This window comes from Tauraco erythrolophus, chromosome 18 (assembly GCF_009769465.1).
Source record: "Tauraco erythrolophus isolate bTauEry1 chromosome 18, bTauEry1.pri, whole genome shotgun sequence".
Taxonomy (NCBI): Eukaryota; Metazoa; Chordata; class Aves; order Musophagiformes; family Musophagidae; genus Tauraco; species Tauraco erythrolophus.
The window spans coordinates 17,374,487-17,390,808 of record NC_141482.1 but is presented as its reverse complement, the minus strand read 5'-3'; the positions used below and the strand labels follow the sequence as shown (position 1 = coordinate 17,390,808).

Below are 16,322 nucleotides of genomic sequence, written 5' to 3'. Positions count from 1 at the left end.
AGACTTTTTGGAATCGGTGTATAAATTGCTCAGGTCACGGTGCCGCGGTTCCGACCCGCTGCCAGGTGCAGTCTGGGGAAAGGCTGGTGCTGTCGGGGCGTTTGGCTCGGATTGGCACAGCCGAAGGGAGAGCAGGATTAATGCTTTTCGTGGCAGCAGCAGGTTTTGTTCCCGGCGGGGCTGTTCGGAACAGCCTTTCCCTGGGGGAGCGGTTGGTTCGGGAGCTCCCGGCCTGGCTGCACTGCGACCGGGTCGGGTTTGAGCCCCCGCGCACCGGGGGGGCTCCGGGTTTGTCATGTCGAGATGAATCTTGCACGGTCCGGGCAGCGCTCCCCGACACCCGCGGGGGATCGTCCCTTAACGTTTGAAAAAAGGAAAAAATCCGCATCGCCCCCCCCCCCGAGCCGCGCCGTGTCCCTTGTTCGCAGGGGGGGTGGGGGGCAGCGCCTGACCCCGCTCCCAGGGCTGCAGCACGAGCCCCGGGGGGAGCGGCCGAGGGGGCGGGAGCCCGAGCCCCGCTCCGGCCTCGTCCCGCTGCTCCAGAAATCGTTTATTTTCCCCGGCGGGAGGGGCGAGGTGCGTCCACCGGCCCCGCGCCGCCCGGGGAGGGAGACGGGGGGCGGCAGGGGCTGCTCGGGGCACCGCTTCCCCCCCCCCAGGTACCGCTCCCCCCCTCCCCGGGCACCGCTCCCTCCCCCGGTACCCCCCCGCACCGCCCCCCCGGTACCGCCCCCCCCGCACCGCCCCCCCGGTACCGCCCCCCCCGGTACCGCTCCCCGCGGGGCCCGGGCGGGGCGGGGCGGGCGCTGTCCCGGGTGCTGAAGCCGCCGCCGGGCGCGGGGCGGGCCGGGGTCCCGGTGCGGAGCCCGTTCCTGGCGGGGCCCCGCGCGGGGCGGGGGGGGGGGGGGGGGGGGGGGGGGTGTCTCGCGGCCCCGCCCCGCGCAGTTCAAGAACGAACCGTGGGAAAAACTTTGGGGCGCGCGCGGGGCCGGGATCCCTCCGCCGGGCGGGGGAGGCTCCGGGCGAGCCGCGGCACCGCCTCGGCGCGCGGCGCCCTCCGCGCGAGGGAAGAGCTCCGCAGCGCGGCGGCGCCGGGACCGCGGCGCAGCCCCGGGGACAGGGCTCGGCCCGGCGGCGCCGCCGCCCCCGGGACGGACGCGCCCGCGGCAAGATGGGCGCCCTGGCCCTGGCCCTGGGGATTTTCCACTACCTGGGGCTCTACCTGCAGCTCGGCGCCGCCTCCCGGCACCCCCCGTGGGACGCCCCGGCGGCGGGCAGCGGTGAGCGCGGGCAGCGGGGCGGGCGGCGGGCGGTGCCGGGGCGGCGGCGCGGGATCCGGGGCTCCGGCGGTGGCTGCCCCGGGCGGGCGGGGGGGGGCGGCTGCGCTCGGGGCGCTCCCGGGGCTCGGTCCCCCGCGGTGCCGCTCCACAGCGCTGCCGGTCCCCCGCGGGTGCCGGTCCCTGGCGGTCTCGGCCGCGCGGGGCTGGCGGCGGGTCGGGGCGGCCCCTACCCGGGCAGCGGGACGGGGGGCGGGGGGTCCGGATGCCCGCGGCGGCTCTGGGCTCCGCCGCCGCGGGAGGCACCTCGTCGCGGTCCGTCGCGCCGGCGGCTCCGGGGAGCCGGGAGCGGGGGGCGGCCCGGCCGAGCCGGGGCTGGGCTCTGCCGCTCCCGTCCCCGGGGCCCGGGGGGCGGCCTCTGCCTCCGCCGCCGGGCTCCCGAGCCGGGGGGGGCTTTGCACGTTGCGTCTCTCTGCACACCCCCGTGCAAGTGTGCACCCCCGTGCACGCCGCCGCCGATCATTGTGCGCTGCCACACACCGCGGGCAGCGGGGCTCCGCTCCCGCCTCCCGTTCCCCGCCCGCCGTGGCCCCGGTGCGCGGCGGCCCGGCGGTGCCGCCGAGCCCGGCCGGGGTCCCGCCGGGGTCTGGGAAAGGGGAACGAACCCCGTTCTGCGACCCCCTGCGGGAAGGTCCGTCGCAGCGCGGGGGCAGTTCCCGCCCGCGGGGCGCCGGGCAGGGGACGGGAGACGGAGCCCCCTCGGAGGGCAGCGCCGAGACCCCCCCTGCGCCCCGCGGGGTGCCACGGGCGGGTTGGCACGTGAGCCCGAGGAGTGACCGCGGGGTGGGTGCTGGGGGCCCGATGCCCAGATCGCAGCCGTCCCCCTCGCAGGGCTCCGGAGCTCCCGGCGGGCGGAGGGAGCTGCTCTCTGCCCCGAGGAGCCTCCAGGCACGGGAAGCCCCGGGGCCGGGCCGGGCCGGGCCGGTGTGCAGCGTCCTGCGGCGATGCGGTGCGTGGGCCGGCGGGCACCTGCCTGCGCGGGAATGCGGTGACGGGGTAAAGGCAGGTGGGTTTCCGGCCCTGGCAGCCCGGCGTGCCGGAAGGAGCTGTGGGCGAAGAGCCTCCATTAGCCGCTGCCGCTCCCCTCAGAAATTCAGCAATAGGCAAATAAATAGTGAAATGGTCGCGGTGAGGGAGCGGGGAGCGAAGGAGAAGAAATATTCTGGGAGAGCGCGTGCACTTCGGAGCCACATTACAGCTCGCTACTCCGAGCAGTTCTGCAGCAACTCACTTAATCACAACAGAAACCTTTATTAACGATCCTGAAAAGCAGTGAATAAGTGGGTCATGTATAATAAGCCATTTGTGTTCCGTAGGTGAATACCAATTTGATAAAAGCCGTGCGCGCTGAAAACCTGTATAAATTGCTGTTTAGCAGATCGGAGATTGATCATTTCATTACTCGCCGGTGCAGCTTTCCCTCCGCACCGTGAGAGCCCGGTGGGTCGGGGGCATGGAGTGGGAGAGGGGCCGGGACCGAAGGGATGGGTTTGGCCATGGCCAGTGGGCCCTGCCAGACCCTGCCCGCAGCAGGCAGCGCCTAGAGCTCACCGCCGTCTCTGCCCGGTGCAGGCGGCCTGGTGGAGCCTTTGCTGCACCGCGAGGGCCTGGCACAGACCGGGAGCCCATTCGCTGTTATCTCTGACTTGTCCGCAGCAGATGCAGCGAGGGATTGAACGGGAGCAGGGCTTGCTCCGTAGGCGGCGGCGATGGCTGTGGACATGGCGTGGGGTGAGGGTGGCTCCCCCACCCTGCCTCCCTGCCGGTGTCAGCAGTGTGCTGCCGCACGCGTGGCAGCCAGGGCTGCTCAGGGAGGGAAGAAGTCTCCATCAAAGAAAGTCCTTTCCCTGCCTCCACAGCAGAGGCTCTGTCTCGAGCGGGGATGGAGTGAGGATGGAGCAGGGATGGGCTCTGTCTGCCCTGCTGCCCCCAGGAGAGCACCCGAGCTGCAGGATCCCTCCTGCCATCCCTCCCCTACCCACAGCGTTGCCTCTCGCCTCCTCTCCTCTCCTCGGGCTGGCGCCTTCAATTATTCATGCCCCCCGTTGCAGACAGCCTGTGCACGCTGGGCTGGTGCCATCGGCTTTCAAACCGGCGCTGGCTGGGAAGCTCCAGCCACCTTCCCGGCCTGGCGGCTCCGGGAGCAGGGCAGGGAGAGCCGCTGGCGAGCAGCTCGCATTCCCGAGGAGGAGCCCGGCTCCTTCCTCGCGTGTTTGCGAGCCTCAGCGTCAATAAAGCTGCCGTGTAAGGGCTGAGGCTGCAGGGAGCGGTGCCCCCGCTCCCGGGGGCGCTGCCGTGTAAGGGCTGAGGCTGCAGGGAGCGGTGCCCCCGCTCCCGGGGGCGCTGCCCTTCTCCTCTCTCACGCACCCCGATGATTATTCTATCAATTACTTTCATAAACACTTTGCATTCCACCGGATTTTTTCGTGCTTCCTGATGGGAATTCTCCACCCGATGTGTTTTTCCTGCTGCTGTTCGTGCAGTCATTCAACGCAATTACTTCTGACACCTCTCCTCATCAAATGTCTGTGCTTTCTTTTCCCTTGAAGAAGCTGACAGACGATGGGCCAGACACTGGGAATTATTACGTTAGGGCAGTGACAGCTAATTTTAATCATAACGTTCCCCGTGAGCGAGGCAGCAAATCAAACCAGCAGCCGGTGCGGCTGCACGCGGTCTGGGAGCCGGGGGCAGCGCCGCGGTGCCGGGGCAGGGAGCGGGAGCCCGGATGGAGCTGGGGAACCGGCAGCTCCGCTTCACTGCCCCCTTCAGTGAGTGCCACTCTGGGGGCCGGGACCGGGCGGGCACCCAGGCGGGCACCTGGTTGGGTGCTCTCTCTGTCGAGGCTGCCCTGGGATTTTGGTTCACGGTGCAAGAAGGACTCGTGCTCCTCGGGACGGACAGCCCTTCCTGGCCCCGTCCGCCAGTGGCTCTGCCTTTATCCCTGCTCCGCTTCCCCTTGGCCGTTTCCCTGGCTGCGGGTTTATCTCTCGCCTGGCTGCCCCCTCCCTATGGCTCCGGCTGCGACGGACGCGTGGCTGGACACTGGGGCTGGCAGCTGGGCTCAGCCGTGCCAGGTGTGTTGGTGTCTTGCACCACATGCTCTACACGGAGCTGGTCCAGGACGAGCTCACCAGTGAGCGGGGTGAGCAGAGCTGGGCAGGAGGGTGCTGTACCTGTGAGCAATGGGTGCTGCCGGCTCTGTGGGACAGGCACTGGCACCGTGCACGGCGTGGGCAGCTCTCTCTGCAGCAGCTGCTGGTGCCGATCGCTTGTTTTGGGTGCTGGATGTCAGACTGGGAGGGCTGATCTCCACTGGAGCGGAGCTCCTGTCTGCCCCATCCTGGTTCCTACCCGCTGCCAGGCACCCTGCCTGCTGGGAGTCATGCCCTGCCTGCCGGGAGTCGGCACCAGAGTGAAGGGCGGCTGCACGGTGCTGCCGGCGGTCCTGCCGGGAGCCGTAACAGCCGTTTTAGGATTTTCCTACTTAGACTGTCAAACATCGGCTCCTCCTCGTTCCCCTGGGAGGGAATTGTCTGAGAACCACGACTGCCGGGAGCCGGCTGCGAGCCGCGAGGCCCCTTGCCTGGGCAAAGCTGCTGGTAGCCAGGGCCGGGCTGGGGAGGGTTCTCACCGCTGGTGTCTCTCCCGCCGTGATGGTGAAACGTGGGCAGCGGGGAGGCTGCCGGGGGGGGCAGGAGGGGGGGACACAGCCCAGCTGTGATGGTTCACTGCCAGAAATACCTGCAGGTTTCAAGGTTACTTCCAGCTCCCTGGCCAGGTGAGCTCTGGCCTGACCGCAATCACCGAATTAGCTGGATTATTTTTGGTTTTAATTTATGCTGCAAATTTGAGCTAATTCTGCTGCTGATCTGGCAGTAAATAGGGGCAGAGAAACGGCACTCCCATCCCCAGCGTGCCAGTGGGATCCCTCCCATCCCCGGCTGGTGTTTGCAGTGCTCCCGCCTGATGTGGGAAATCCTTGGAAAGGGCGATTGCGGGATTGCCGGAGCAGAGCGGTGCTCCCGCCGTGCCCGGGCCGGGCTGCGAGCGGCTTGGTGCCGGCTGGATGCTCACTGGGCCGGCACCTGCCAGCACAGCTGGGGCTTCTGTGAGCGGTTCTGTGGCTGGATCCTCCGGGGCTCCAGCCCCAGCCCTCGTCCCGTCCCTGCCCGCCCTTTGCCGCGGCACAGCTGCCGGAGTCCGAGCTGCCTGCCCTGCTCTCACCGGTGACGCCGGCCGCTGCGCCGCTGTGTTGATGCAGCGGTTTGTGGCCATGATGTGTTTTTGGTGACCCGGGGTCGGCGGCCCTGCTCGCAGCCTTGTCAGGAGGAGACGCGTTGGCAGATGTTAACGGGCAGATGGGAAGAGGGGGCGGCTCTAGCCTGACCCGCGTAGCAGACGCCGGCGACCCTCGTGTCCCTGCTGCGGTGACGGCGCGGGCCCGGCGCAGCCAGAGCAATACCCGGGCTCCTGCTCCTGGATCCATCCAGGGGGATTCCTCCTGTGCCTTCTCACCGCACCGGGTGGTGGAGGGGCCCCTTGGCACCAAGGAGGGTCCATCCCTTCCTGGGTTGCTGCCCGGTGCACACACTGGCATTGCTGCCGGTGGGACACGGGTGCCTCCGTGGCCGAGGCTGTCCCGCTGCGTCGGCGAGGGGGGACGCGGTGCCTGGGGAGGGGAAGGGGCCGCCGGCTGCGGCTGCTGTCAGACGCGTTTGCTTTTCCTGCAGCGGTGCAGGCGCGGGGCGACACAAACCCAGCCAGGGACACGGGGCAGGGTTTGTGTGGGATCGCCAGCAGGAAGGGCAGGAGGGGCAGGGGCACCGACATGCCGGTACCCTTGGCAGATGCAGGTGCTGGTGGGTTCAACTCGCTCGGACGTGGCCTGGCAGGGCCAGGCTGCCAGTGGGATGCGGCTGCTGACGCCACTTGGGATCAGGCTCCGCAGGAGCTGCTGGGAACGTGCCTTCGGCCGGGGCTGGAGTGCCCCTTGCCCCAGTGCGGACCCACGGCTGCAGCGGCCACGTCCAGAGCCGGTTCCCTTCCCACCGCGTCTCCTGGCACGCTGCTCCTGCCGGGGCGCGGGGAGGGGGCTGCCGAGGGAGCGGGGGACGGGAGCGCGAGGCTGAGCCGGCAATTAGTCCTCTGAGTGTCTTGACTCACCGAACCATAATAAACCATGAATTATGACTGGGAGCTTTGTGAAGGGAAGAATAAGCCACACTTGGCAGCCCACGGCGGAGCAGCAGCAGCCACAGGAAGGGATGGCGGGTGGCAGAGGCTGCTCTGGCAGCACCATCCTGCACCCGCCTGCCCACAGACCTCCCGCTCCCCCGGGGCTGGGGGCTTCCCAGCCTCCCCCGGCTCTGCGCTGCCTGGCATAGGACAGAGCCAGCCCCTGCCACCGCTGCCCACCCAGTCCCTGCCACCCCTCCGGCCCGGCTGCGGCTCTGGTGAGGGGCTCCTGCTCGGATGGGCAGAGAAAGCAGCGTCCGATTGCCCGGTGCCGTAACGGTTCGGTGGGGCCCACACCTCGCAGAGCAGGCGTGAGCACTGGCGGGGTGAGTCGCACGCGTTTGCAAACGTCCAACGCGTATTTAGTCGCCCTCCGAGGTGCGACTACGCGAGCGTTAACCTCTCCGTGTGCCCACGTCGCTGTGTAAGCCGTGGCCATCCCAGCAGCCGGCGGTTGGTGCCGTGCGTGGGCCGTGATGGGGGCACCAGGAAAGCCAGCGTGGCTCCTCGCAGGGCTCCACTGGAACTGTGGGCAGTGGGCAGCGGGCAGCGGGCAGCAGGGGCAGGCAGTGGGCAGGGTCCTGGCCAGGCTCGGTGATGCACGACCTGACCTTGCCCCTGGCACAGGTGAGTGGGGACCTCTCCCACCCCTGCTGCCCGCTGGCTGCTGGCAGCTGTCCTGCCCATGCCAAGCGGGTGCCACGGCGATGGATCCTGCCCGCCGTGGGGAGGGAGCGCGGCAGCCTGTATATCTCTGGTTTATGAGAGCACCAAGCTGTCCCAGCAGGCGTTTTCAATTCCGTTTATCTGTGTTTCCCCATTGAGTTCATTTTATTTCCCCTGATTTTTGTTTCCTGGAAGATTTATTGATCCTGATTTTCTCAGTTTATGACAGGTAGCAGGCCATAAAGCACGCGGAGCAGCCAGCCCGTCACCGGCCCCCTCCCTGCCGCCGGGAGGACGCGGCACCAATGTCAGTGGCGGGGAGAGGGACGGCGCTGGGCGATGGGGGGACTGGGGGTGGGCAGGGGGCCGGGGTGTGGGTCGGCTCCGGCAGCTCGGCTGTCCCCTGCCCCTGCCGGCAGTGTCAGTGGGAGCGGGGTCCGTGCCCGGCCGTGGGGTGGGGGCTGCCCGGGGGGGGCTCGGATCTCCTCTGCCCGGGACGTGGTGACCCACCGTTACTGGGAGCCTTTTTTGCTTTTCCCTGTAACCGCCCAAACGCTCCTTCCCGGCCCAACAGCAGCGAGGAGGCGACCCATGTGCTTCCAGCGCCGGCTGCTCCGCGCGCTCCGTCTCGCTCGCCCAGAACTCATCGGTACTCGGGAACTGGAAATGCCCCAGAGCTGAGGGGCGAGCCGGCCTGGCCTGAGCCCCCTCCCCTGGCACCTTTCCTGGGTGTCCACTGCGTCCTGCTCTCATGGTGCCATGCGGGACTGTCCTGCCACGATCCCAGGGCTGGTCACTGCACTGGCAGTGCCCTGGCTGCCCCTTGGCGGGGGTGTCCTGGGGTGACTGCTGGTTGGGGGGCAGCACAGCCCAACGCCCTGTGGGCACGAGCTGCATGGGCATCCCCTGGCAGGGGGTCCTGGAGCCCCCTCCCCACACAGGGACCCGGGCTGGGAAGCGGGGATGGAGGGGAGGGCAGAGAGGCAGAGGAGGGATGTGGGGGGCTGCAGTGGGTCTGCGGTCCCCAGGCCGTGGGAGGGGGCGCCTGGGGCAGGGGCTGCCTCCGGGGAGGCCGGACACTGCGGGGCCGGTGGGTGCCCGCTGGGACCTGCCCTCCTTTGGATGCTCTTTGGGGCATCGAGCCCCGGGGTTAATGGATGAATCCGCTCCCCAATTACCATCTGAAAGAAAGGAGAATTTGGCAGCCTTTTGCCAAATTCCCATCCGCAGGAGGGGATTTTAATTGCGTTTGGAGTAATTTGGACACAACTGGAGCCCTCATGCCATCACCCCCACCTCTGCTCCGCACGCCCGGCCAGGACCGCGGGGTCTGGGGGGCTGCTGGGACCCTCTGGCGTCGGCCGTGGCTCCTCCGTCAGGCATCCTGCGGAGCAAACGCCCGATCCTGGGCCATGGCTGGGGAATGACTGTGCGAGTGTTGGGGAATGGCTGGACGTATCGGCCCTGGCACTGCCGCGGCAGGAGCGCGGATGAGCCCTTTGCCATGTGCCGAGGAGCCGCTGGCACTGGGCAGTGCCGGACCCTCCTGCTCTTCCCAAAACCTTCAACTGCCGGAGCGGTTCCCCGGGCCGGGATTCCCTCTGCTCTCCGGTGCAGAGCCATGCGGCCGCCAGCACCGGGCTCCCGGGTGAGCAGGGATGCAGGAGCCGTGCCGGGAACCCCGCCGGGAGCCCCGGGCTTGTTAAACCCCTCGTGCTGGGTGTTTCCCTCGGTCCCCCCGCTAAGATGGATTAAAGGAAAGCGATAAGTATATGGGATTTCCGTGCCTCCGGAGGGACGGGAAGATATTAAAGGTATTAATTTTTCCGTCTGGGCTGATAATCGTTCATTTTCAGAGGGGATCAGGGCTCGCCGAGGAGCCCCGGGGAGCTGCGCGCTGCTCCCAATGGGGTGCGTGTCCCGGGGGGCTCTGGTGGCACTGGAGGGACCTACATGGTGACTGTGAGCCGGCAGTGCCGGTGGCACAAGGTGGCTGGCAAAGACGAGAGGGCACAGGGCGCCTGGCATGGGTATGGCAGGACCCTGATCCGGCCTCTGTGACCATCCAGGGCTGGGCAGGGACAGGCAGGGATGGGCAGGGACGGGCAGGCAGGCAGGGCTGGGCAGGGACAGGCAGGGATGGGCAGGGACGGGCAGGCAGGCAGGGATGGGCAGGGACAGGCAGGGATGGGCAGGGCTGGCCGGCCCCACGCTGGACCAGGTTCATCCCGGTGCTGCTGCCAGCCCCAAAGTGATGCTCCTCAGGTGGTGGGGACAGGGCAGGTGGCCCTCGCATCCTGCAGCCCCTGCCTCTGCCTGCCTCCGTGCCCACGATGGTGGCGGGGCAGTGCAGGAGGTTGGCAGCTCTGGGCCCTGCTGTGCCGGCACTGGGGGAGCTCAGCCCCCCGTCCCTGTGCCATGCCGTGCCTCGCTGGGGAGAAGCCACCGCAGATTGTGACAATAACGTTTGCTGGTGACCTGCGCGCCGGGGCCGCCGTTACGGAGGAACAATAATCTCTCCAGAGGAGATGAAAAGAATTCTAATTACATCTCCCAACAATATTTGTTTTGAGCGCGGAAAGCAAACCATATGGCATGTGGGAGACTGTTTGGGGGCCGCATTAAACAAGGATTTGTTTTTCGTTTCTGCGCCGATCCAAGCGGAGATGCGGTCATGCCGCGTTTGGTCGTTGCGTCTCAGGGGTGCGGGGTCCCACGCCCGCTCTGGGGCCGGGGGTCCCGTGGGGCGGCGGGGGGGACCCAGAGGCTCCTGCTCCTTCCCTTTGCTCCCGCTGCTCTTTGCAAAGCGCTGTGGGCTGGGGGGGCCAGGCTGGGTGAGGGGCAGCCGGGGACGGGAGGCGTCCACCTGTGTGGCGGGGATGTGCCCCCTCCACCGGGGAGGGGTCCAGGTGCTCCCGGTGACCCCACGTGCGTGGCCAGCGGCATCGTCCCTCGGCGGCGTGGTGGCACGTCCCCGCAGCCCTCGCTCTGTCTCCTGCAGCCCTCTTCACCGAGACCCCCCACGACGTGACGGCGCAGGCGGGCGAGGACGTGGAGATGGCGTGCTCCTTCCGGGGCAGCGGCTCGCCCTCCTACTCCCTCGAGATACAGTGGTGGTACGTCCGCAACCACAAGGACTGGACGGACAAACAGACGTGGGCTTCCAACCAGGTAACGCCCCTCGTCCTCCCCCTCCAGCAGCAGCACCGGGAGCCCGAGCTCTTCCCCGCGGCCCCGGGGTTCGCTTGCAGCCGCTGTTGGGGCTCGGGGGACCCAGCGCTGACCCGACCCGCACACAGCGGGGTCTCGCCTCGCCCCGCTCCATGCCTATGGGCAGAGAGAGCTGAGGGGTCCCTTGGTGCAGGACCGTGTGTTGGGGGCACCACATCCGAGGACGCTCCATGGCTGTCCTGCCCGCCGTGCCCTGGCACCAGTCCCCCAGAGGCTTTGCCTTTGTGCTGGTCCCTGCTCCCAGCTCGTCACCCGCTCGTCCCATCGCATCCATCCCTGCATCCTCCGCCCCCCCTGTTTTCCCCATTTCCGAGTGTTTCGGTCCCAGCAAACAGCTGTCTCTCTCTCTTTCTGTTCACACAGAGATAAGGGGCAAATAATGGGCAGGCAGCTTTAGGTATTTTAATGAGCCTTTATTGCAGTGTCTTTGGCAGAGCTGCTGCTGGTGTTGCCATGCAGTGAGAAGCACCGGGAAGCTGCTGGGATCATGGGGGCCGTGGGGGGGGGGGGGGGGCGTGGCAGGGCAAGGGCTGCTGTGGTGCCCGGAGCAGGGAGCGGGCATGGGAGCGGGCTGTGCGGCACTGCGGGCACCCCGGCCCCCTGGACACCCGGGCCCTGGTGCTGCTGGTGGCTGCCAGGGGCACCCGGGGTGCTGCCCGGCTCTTTAGCAGATTCGGGGCTGTTTGTGGTAATCGGGGCGGTGGCGGCTGTGGGGGGCCGGGGTCGGGGGGACAGGGATCGCGGCCACAGTGCCTGTGCTGCCGTGGGCAGAGCTCTGGCCCCAGCCCCGGTCCCAGGGAGCACCCGCTGACGGAGCCGAAGTTGAACTGCGGCAGCGACACGCGGGCGAGCGCCCCATCCGCCCCAGTGCTCCGGTGCTGCCCTTCCCACCCCTTCCCGGCTCCCACCTGCCCCAGTGCCAGGGCTTGCTGGGGCTGAGCAGCCCCCTGCTCCCTGCTCCCTGCTCCCTGCTCCCCTCTCCCCTCTCCCATCTCCCTTTTCCCTTCTCCCTCCTCCTCGCTCGGGGCAGCCAGCCTGGGGGTGGGCAGGGGTCCGGTGGTCTCCTGCCTCCTCCCAGCCAAGCTGATGGTTTCTCTTCCCTCTCTGGTCTCCCTCCCCATCCTGCTCTTCCCACAGCTGAAGGCATCGCTGCCGGAGGAGCCTGGGAAGGACGCGACAAAAATAAGCGTGAGTTCCCGTGACGGCTCCTGCGGGGGCTGCGGTCGAGGGCTCGGCTGGAACGTTCCGTGCGACGGCGGCGCTCAGCGTTGTGTGGGGCTGGGGGCAGGGTCCCGCGGCACGGGGGGACGTAATTGCACTCTGGGACGTAATCGATGCGTGTGCACGTGTAACCAGGATTTATTTCACAGCGTTCGGGGTGCGACGCTTCTGCCGTCTCCTCCGGATGGAGCCGGCAGGGAGTGGGTTGAGTTTTAAACCGTTTTGGGTTTGTTACTGCAAATGCCCTCGATCATTAAGTGTTTGCAGAGTAGGGGAGATACACGGACACGGGTGAGACACCACCACGAGCGGTTCTGACCCGACGTGCGTCGCGGCCACGGAGGCGACTGAGAACAAACGGCGGCGTCAAACAGCGCGGAACGGTGTAAAACATCCGCAGAAACCGCCGCGTCGGGCCCCCCCTCGGCCGTTTTTTATCGGCCAAAACACACCCGGTGCTGGAGGTGCCGGTGCCGGCGCTGCCCGGGGCCGGCGCTTTGCCAGGACGCGGAGAGGGAAACCGCTGCCGCCCTTCGCCGCGCGGTAGCAAACACGACGGGTCGGGGTTTATTTTTCCCCCTTCTTTTAAAACACGGCGCTGCTTCGCCAGCCAGCAGCGGCACGGGGCCGCGCTGGGGCCGGGCACCGCCGCAGCCGTCTGTCCGCCCCCGCCTGAGCCTGCGAAGCCGTGAGCGCTGCCACCGGGCGTGAAACGATCCCTCGCGCTCATGGCCGAGCCGTGGGCCGGGGCTCGGTGACCCGCTGGGCAGCGGCTGCTGGTGGCACCAGCAAATGGGGATTTTCTTTTATTGGTTCTAAATTTCCCAGCCATGAATTTGGTAAGTGGCTCCTCGCTCTTCTGCCACAAAGGGGTTTTTGGGAAGCTCCTTTCCCACGATGTCCTGTCCCCCCCGGACCCCCACTCCCGGCGCTGCAGGATCAGTGCTTGTGGCTGCACGTGGGCTCTGAGCCGCCTTTGGGGTGGCCCTGGCCACGACGTGGCACCGGCCGCAGCGTGTAGGGTGGCCACACGCAGCTGCTCGCGTGTGCTCACATGTGCACGCGTGTGCTCACATGTGCACACGCTGGCTGCCCCCACGGCCGGTGCCGGGCCCCCGTTCCCGCGCCGCTGCCCCGTTTCGGTGCTGTCCCCTTTGCCTTTCGGGCCGGGAGTTTGCGGCTCTTTGGTTGCGGCTCCCGGCCCCGTTTCTAAACACCATAAAATCCTCAGCTAACAAATGCAGTGGCAAGTAGAAAAATGGCCTTTGCCATCCGGTGTGATTATAGGGAACAGAGCCAGGGGCCTCGGGGCGGGTGATAAATCTGATTTATTGACCCAGCCCAGCAGCAGCCGCAGCTCTGGCCGGTGAGTGAGTCTTAAATTTCATTGGGTGATAAATACTGAGAGCGAATCAATTTGGTAGAAAAGCTAATTAGCCGGCGTGGTTCCGCATCGATCTCTGCGCCCGGCGTGGCCGTGGCCGGGCACGCGCCGGGGGACTCCATCACCCCGTGGGCTGGGGCCGGGGTCCCCCCACGCCACCTGCCCGCCTTCGCCCACCATCACCATGGCCGCCCCAGCACGTGGCCGGGGCGCAGTGTGGCGGCAGGCGGTCGGGGGTGGCACTGCCCCGGGTGTCTGGGGGCTGTGGGGGTCCCGGGAGCCGCCTGACCCCCGTCTGCCCGCTGCAGGTGGTGAAGGTGGTTGGCAGCAACATCTCCCATAAGCTGCGGCTGTCGCGGGTGAAGCCGGCGGACGAGGGGACGTACGAGTGCCGGGTGATCGACTCCAGCGACGGCAAGGCGCGGCACCACAAGGTGAAGGCGTACCTGCGGGTGGAGGCAGCGGGGGGCGCGGGGCACCCCCAGGACACCCAGCTGCGGGGCGCCCCGCTGCCGGACCCCGCCGTGCCGGGCTCTGCCCACGCGCATCACCACCACCACCACCACAAAGCTGGGAAGGAGCTGAGGAAGCGCTCGGCGGACGCGTCCTGCGTGCTGTAGGCGGGTGGTGCCAGGGGGACGCTGGAGCCCCCCACCACCCCGGACTCAGCGGAGCTGGAGAGGGTCCCGCGCCCCCCGCCAGAGACTGGCCCCACCGCCCTGTCTTGCCCACCGCCCCCCCCTCCCACTGGCCGCTGCCGCTGCGGTTTCTCCCCCAGCCCTGTGGCGCAGTGGTGCCAGGGCTCATTGCGGGAGTGGGTCCGCGCCAGGGGGGCATCGCTGGGACCATGCCCGAGGTGTATGCCCACATGTGGTGGTCCCCATCCCCACTGGCCCCGTTTGGGTGGGTACCCCGCTGCTTGCTGCCGCCCGCGGTGCCACGGGCCGTGCTGTTCCCCAGCTTTGCGTGCCCGGCGGAGGCCCCCCCGGCCCGTGGGACCCTCCCTGCCATCCCTTGTGCTTTGCAGAACCAACCGTCCGTTCCCGTAGGAGGCCCCGTTTAGTTGCTCTCTTCCAGCCCCGCAGTGCGTATATAAGTTCCAGCATCCATCTTATAGCCCATGGACATCGCCTCTCCCTGCCCCTGCCCGCCCCACAGCTGCCCCAGCACGCCACGGCCTGAGCTCAGCGGAGAAGGATGGCATGGTATGGCACGGCATGGCACGGCACAGTGTGCTCCTGGCACACTCCCCAGCACAGCCATGGTGCTGTGGGCTGTGCCGCAGCATCGCCCAGCCTGCCCGTGGTCCGTGTGTGCCCGGGGAGCCGTGCCATCAGAGCTGGCCCGTTTCACCCATTGCTCCTCCCGGCCCTTTGCATTTCATAGAGGACGGGGGGTTCGGCCGTCAGCCCTGGCTGCCCTCGCTCCGTCCCCGCTGCCCGTGCTGGTGTGGCCACCGTTCCCAGCTGAGCTCCCCTTCCTCCCATGCCGCAGCACCGTGCCACCCCTGGCCGGGTCTGGCTCATGGGCCCCTGCGTTCGGTGTAAATGGCAGAGCCAGTCCCGGTGCCCCCGTGGGTAAAGACCGCTGCTGGGGATGGGGCTGCAGGGAGGGAGACTGGGGTCCTGGGTCTCCCCATCCAGGTGCCAGGCGCTGCTCTCCTGCCACTGCTCGCCCATGCCGCCACGCCTGCCACCACCAGCCCCGCTGCAGATAATAAAGCTCTTTAAACGAAGGCTCTGCGGGTCTGTGGTCTCTGTCCCCGGCACGGCGAGGGGACGCAGCTGTGGCACGATCCTGGCTAAAAAGAGTCACAGCTGGGGCTGCCCCTGGGCTGGGGTGGGTGGGGATGGGAATGGGATGGGCTGGGGATGAGGATGAAGATGAAGATGAGGAGGGGCATCATCAGCTGCAGCTGAGGGCTCAGAGAATTTAAAAGCTGCAGCTGGGGAGCTCTGTGCCTGGGAGGAGGGTGATGCTGCCCTGGGGGTGCAGGATATGGCCATGTCCCAGGTGAGTGGGGACTGCTCTGTACCGTGGCCATGGGGTGCTGGGTGTGTGGGGGAGGCTGGGTGGACTGTGGGGGGTCCGACCCCTCTCTGTGCTGCTGGGTGCCTGGAGCAAAGGCCTTGTCTCTGGCCAGGTGGGAGGTTGGGGTCTGCAAGGTGAGGGGTGCTGGCTGCCCCCTGGGGCTGGGCTCTGCCCCAGCTGTGGCAGAGGAGCTGCCAGTGCCCAGCTCAGCCCCAGCTGCCTGGAGCCCCCCGGCTGCTTTGCGATTTGTCACGCGTTCAGGTAACAAAAGCAAAAGCCACTGGCCCGGTGTCAGCCACTGCTGGTGGCACGGCAAGGGCACAGCATGGCACGACCGTGGGGTGCGGCAGAGCCATGATTGCCTTCGCCACCTGCGGTGGGTTTCGCCTGCAGAGATGCGGTCTCAGGGGTGCGCACGCCAGGGTCCCTTGTCAGGGCACCCATGAAGCAGGTGCAGGGCAGGGGGCTGGGGGTGGAAATGCTGCTTTGCCACACGCCGTAACAGCCGCCGCGCCGTCGCTCTCCCTGGCAGAGCCGCGGGGGCTCGTGCCGCGCTCGGATGCTCCTTGTCAGGGAACCGTATCGCTGGGAGGGAGGAGAGGGAGCCGGAGACGTCGGCCACCGGCGCAATAAAAAACACTCTACAGAGGAGGAAAACAGCCGGAGCTGCTCTGGGGAGGGTAAAAGGCTGCAAATCACCTCAAATGGAGAGGAAACAAATTGCTGTGTGGTGGAGTAATTTGCAAAACCTAGAGGCGAGCTTTAAAAATAACAGGTTTTATTAGAAGAGATTAATTTTGCTGAGTTTACAGGAAATCTTGGGAGCGGGAGTCGGAGGAGAGGACCCTGTGGGCGCTCCGTGCAGGAGCTGGCAGTGCCCAGCCCCAGGGCTGTGCGTGGGGCTGTGCCCCCCGGTCTCCCCATGTTTGTGGCTGGGTTTGCACAGCGGAGGCGGCTGGACGCGGTGTCTCACTGTGCGTGGGGCAGGGGCTGGGCTGGAGCAGGGTGGCAGGATGGCCTGGCACGTGCCCCCCGTGCTGCCCCTCCAGCTTTGCGGAGGGTCCTCCGGGATGGTGAGGGTGCTCGATGGGTTGGAGCTCGATGGTGCTGCCCAGAGTGCTGCCCCAGCTCGGTCCTGGTCCTGGCCCTGGTGGGCTGGGGGCTGCTCGGGTGTTTGCCAGGGGAGAAGGGTGCGGGCATGGCAGCAGAACCCC

At 67.6% G+C, this 16,322-nt stretch overlaps 1 protein-coding gene across 2 annotated transcripts; it reads left to right on the top strand.

The window, feature by feature from the left end:
- Positions 1-1,171: 1,171 nt before the first annotated feature.
- On the top strand, positions 1,172-13,697 carry VSTM2L (V-set and transmembrane domain containing 2 like). 2 transcript variants are annotated; one of them, XM_086623058.1, is made up of 4 exons: positions 1,172-1,280; positions 10,243-10,412; positions 11,610-11,660; positions 13,386-13,697. In XM_086623058.1, exons 1-4 carry the CDS (start codon positions 1,172-1,174, stop codon positions 13,695-13,697), a joined length of 642 nt encoding a protein of 213 aa, XP_086479184.1. The 2 variants fall into 2 exon arrangements, with proteins under 2 accessions (XP_086479184.1, XP_086479183.1); XM_086623057.1 differs by having other exon boundaries at positions 10,222-10,412.
- Positions 13,698-16,322: the final 2,625 nt, after the last annotated feature.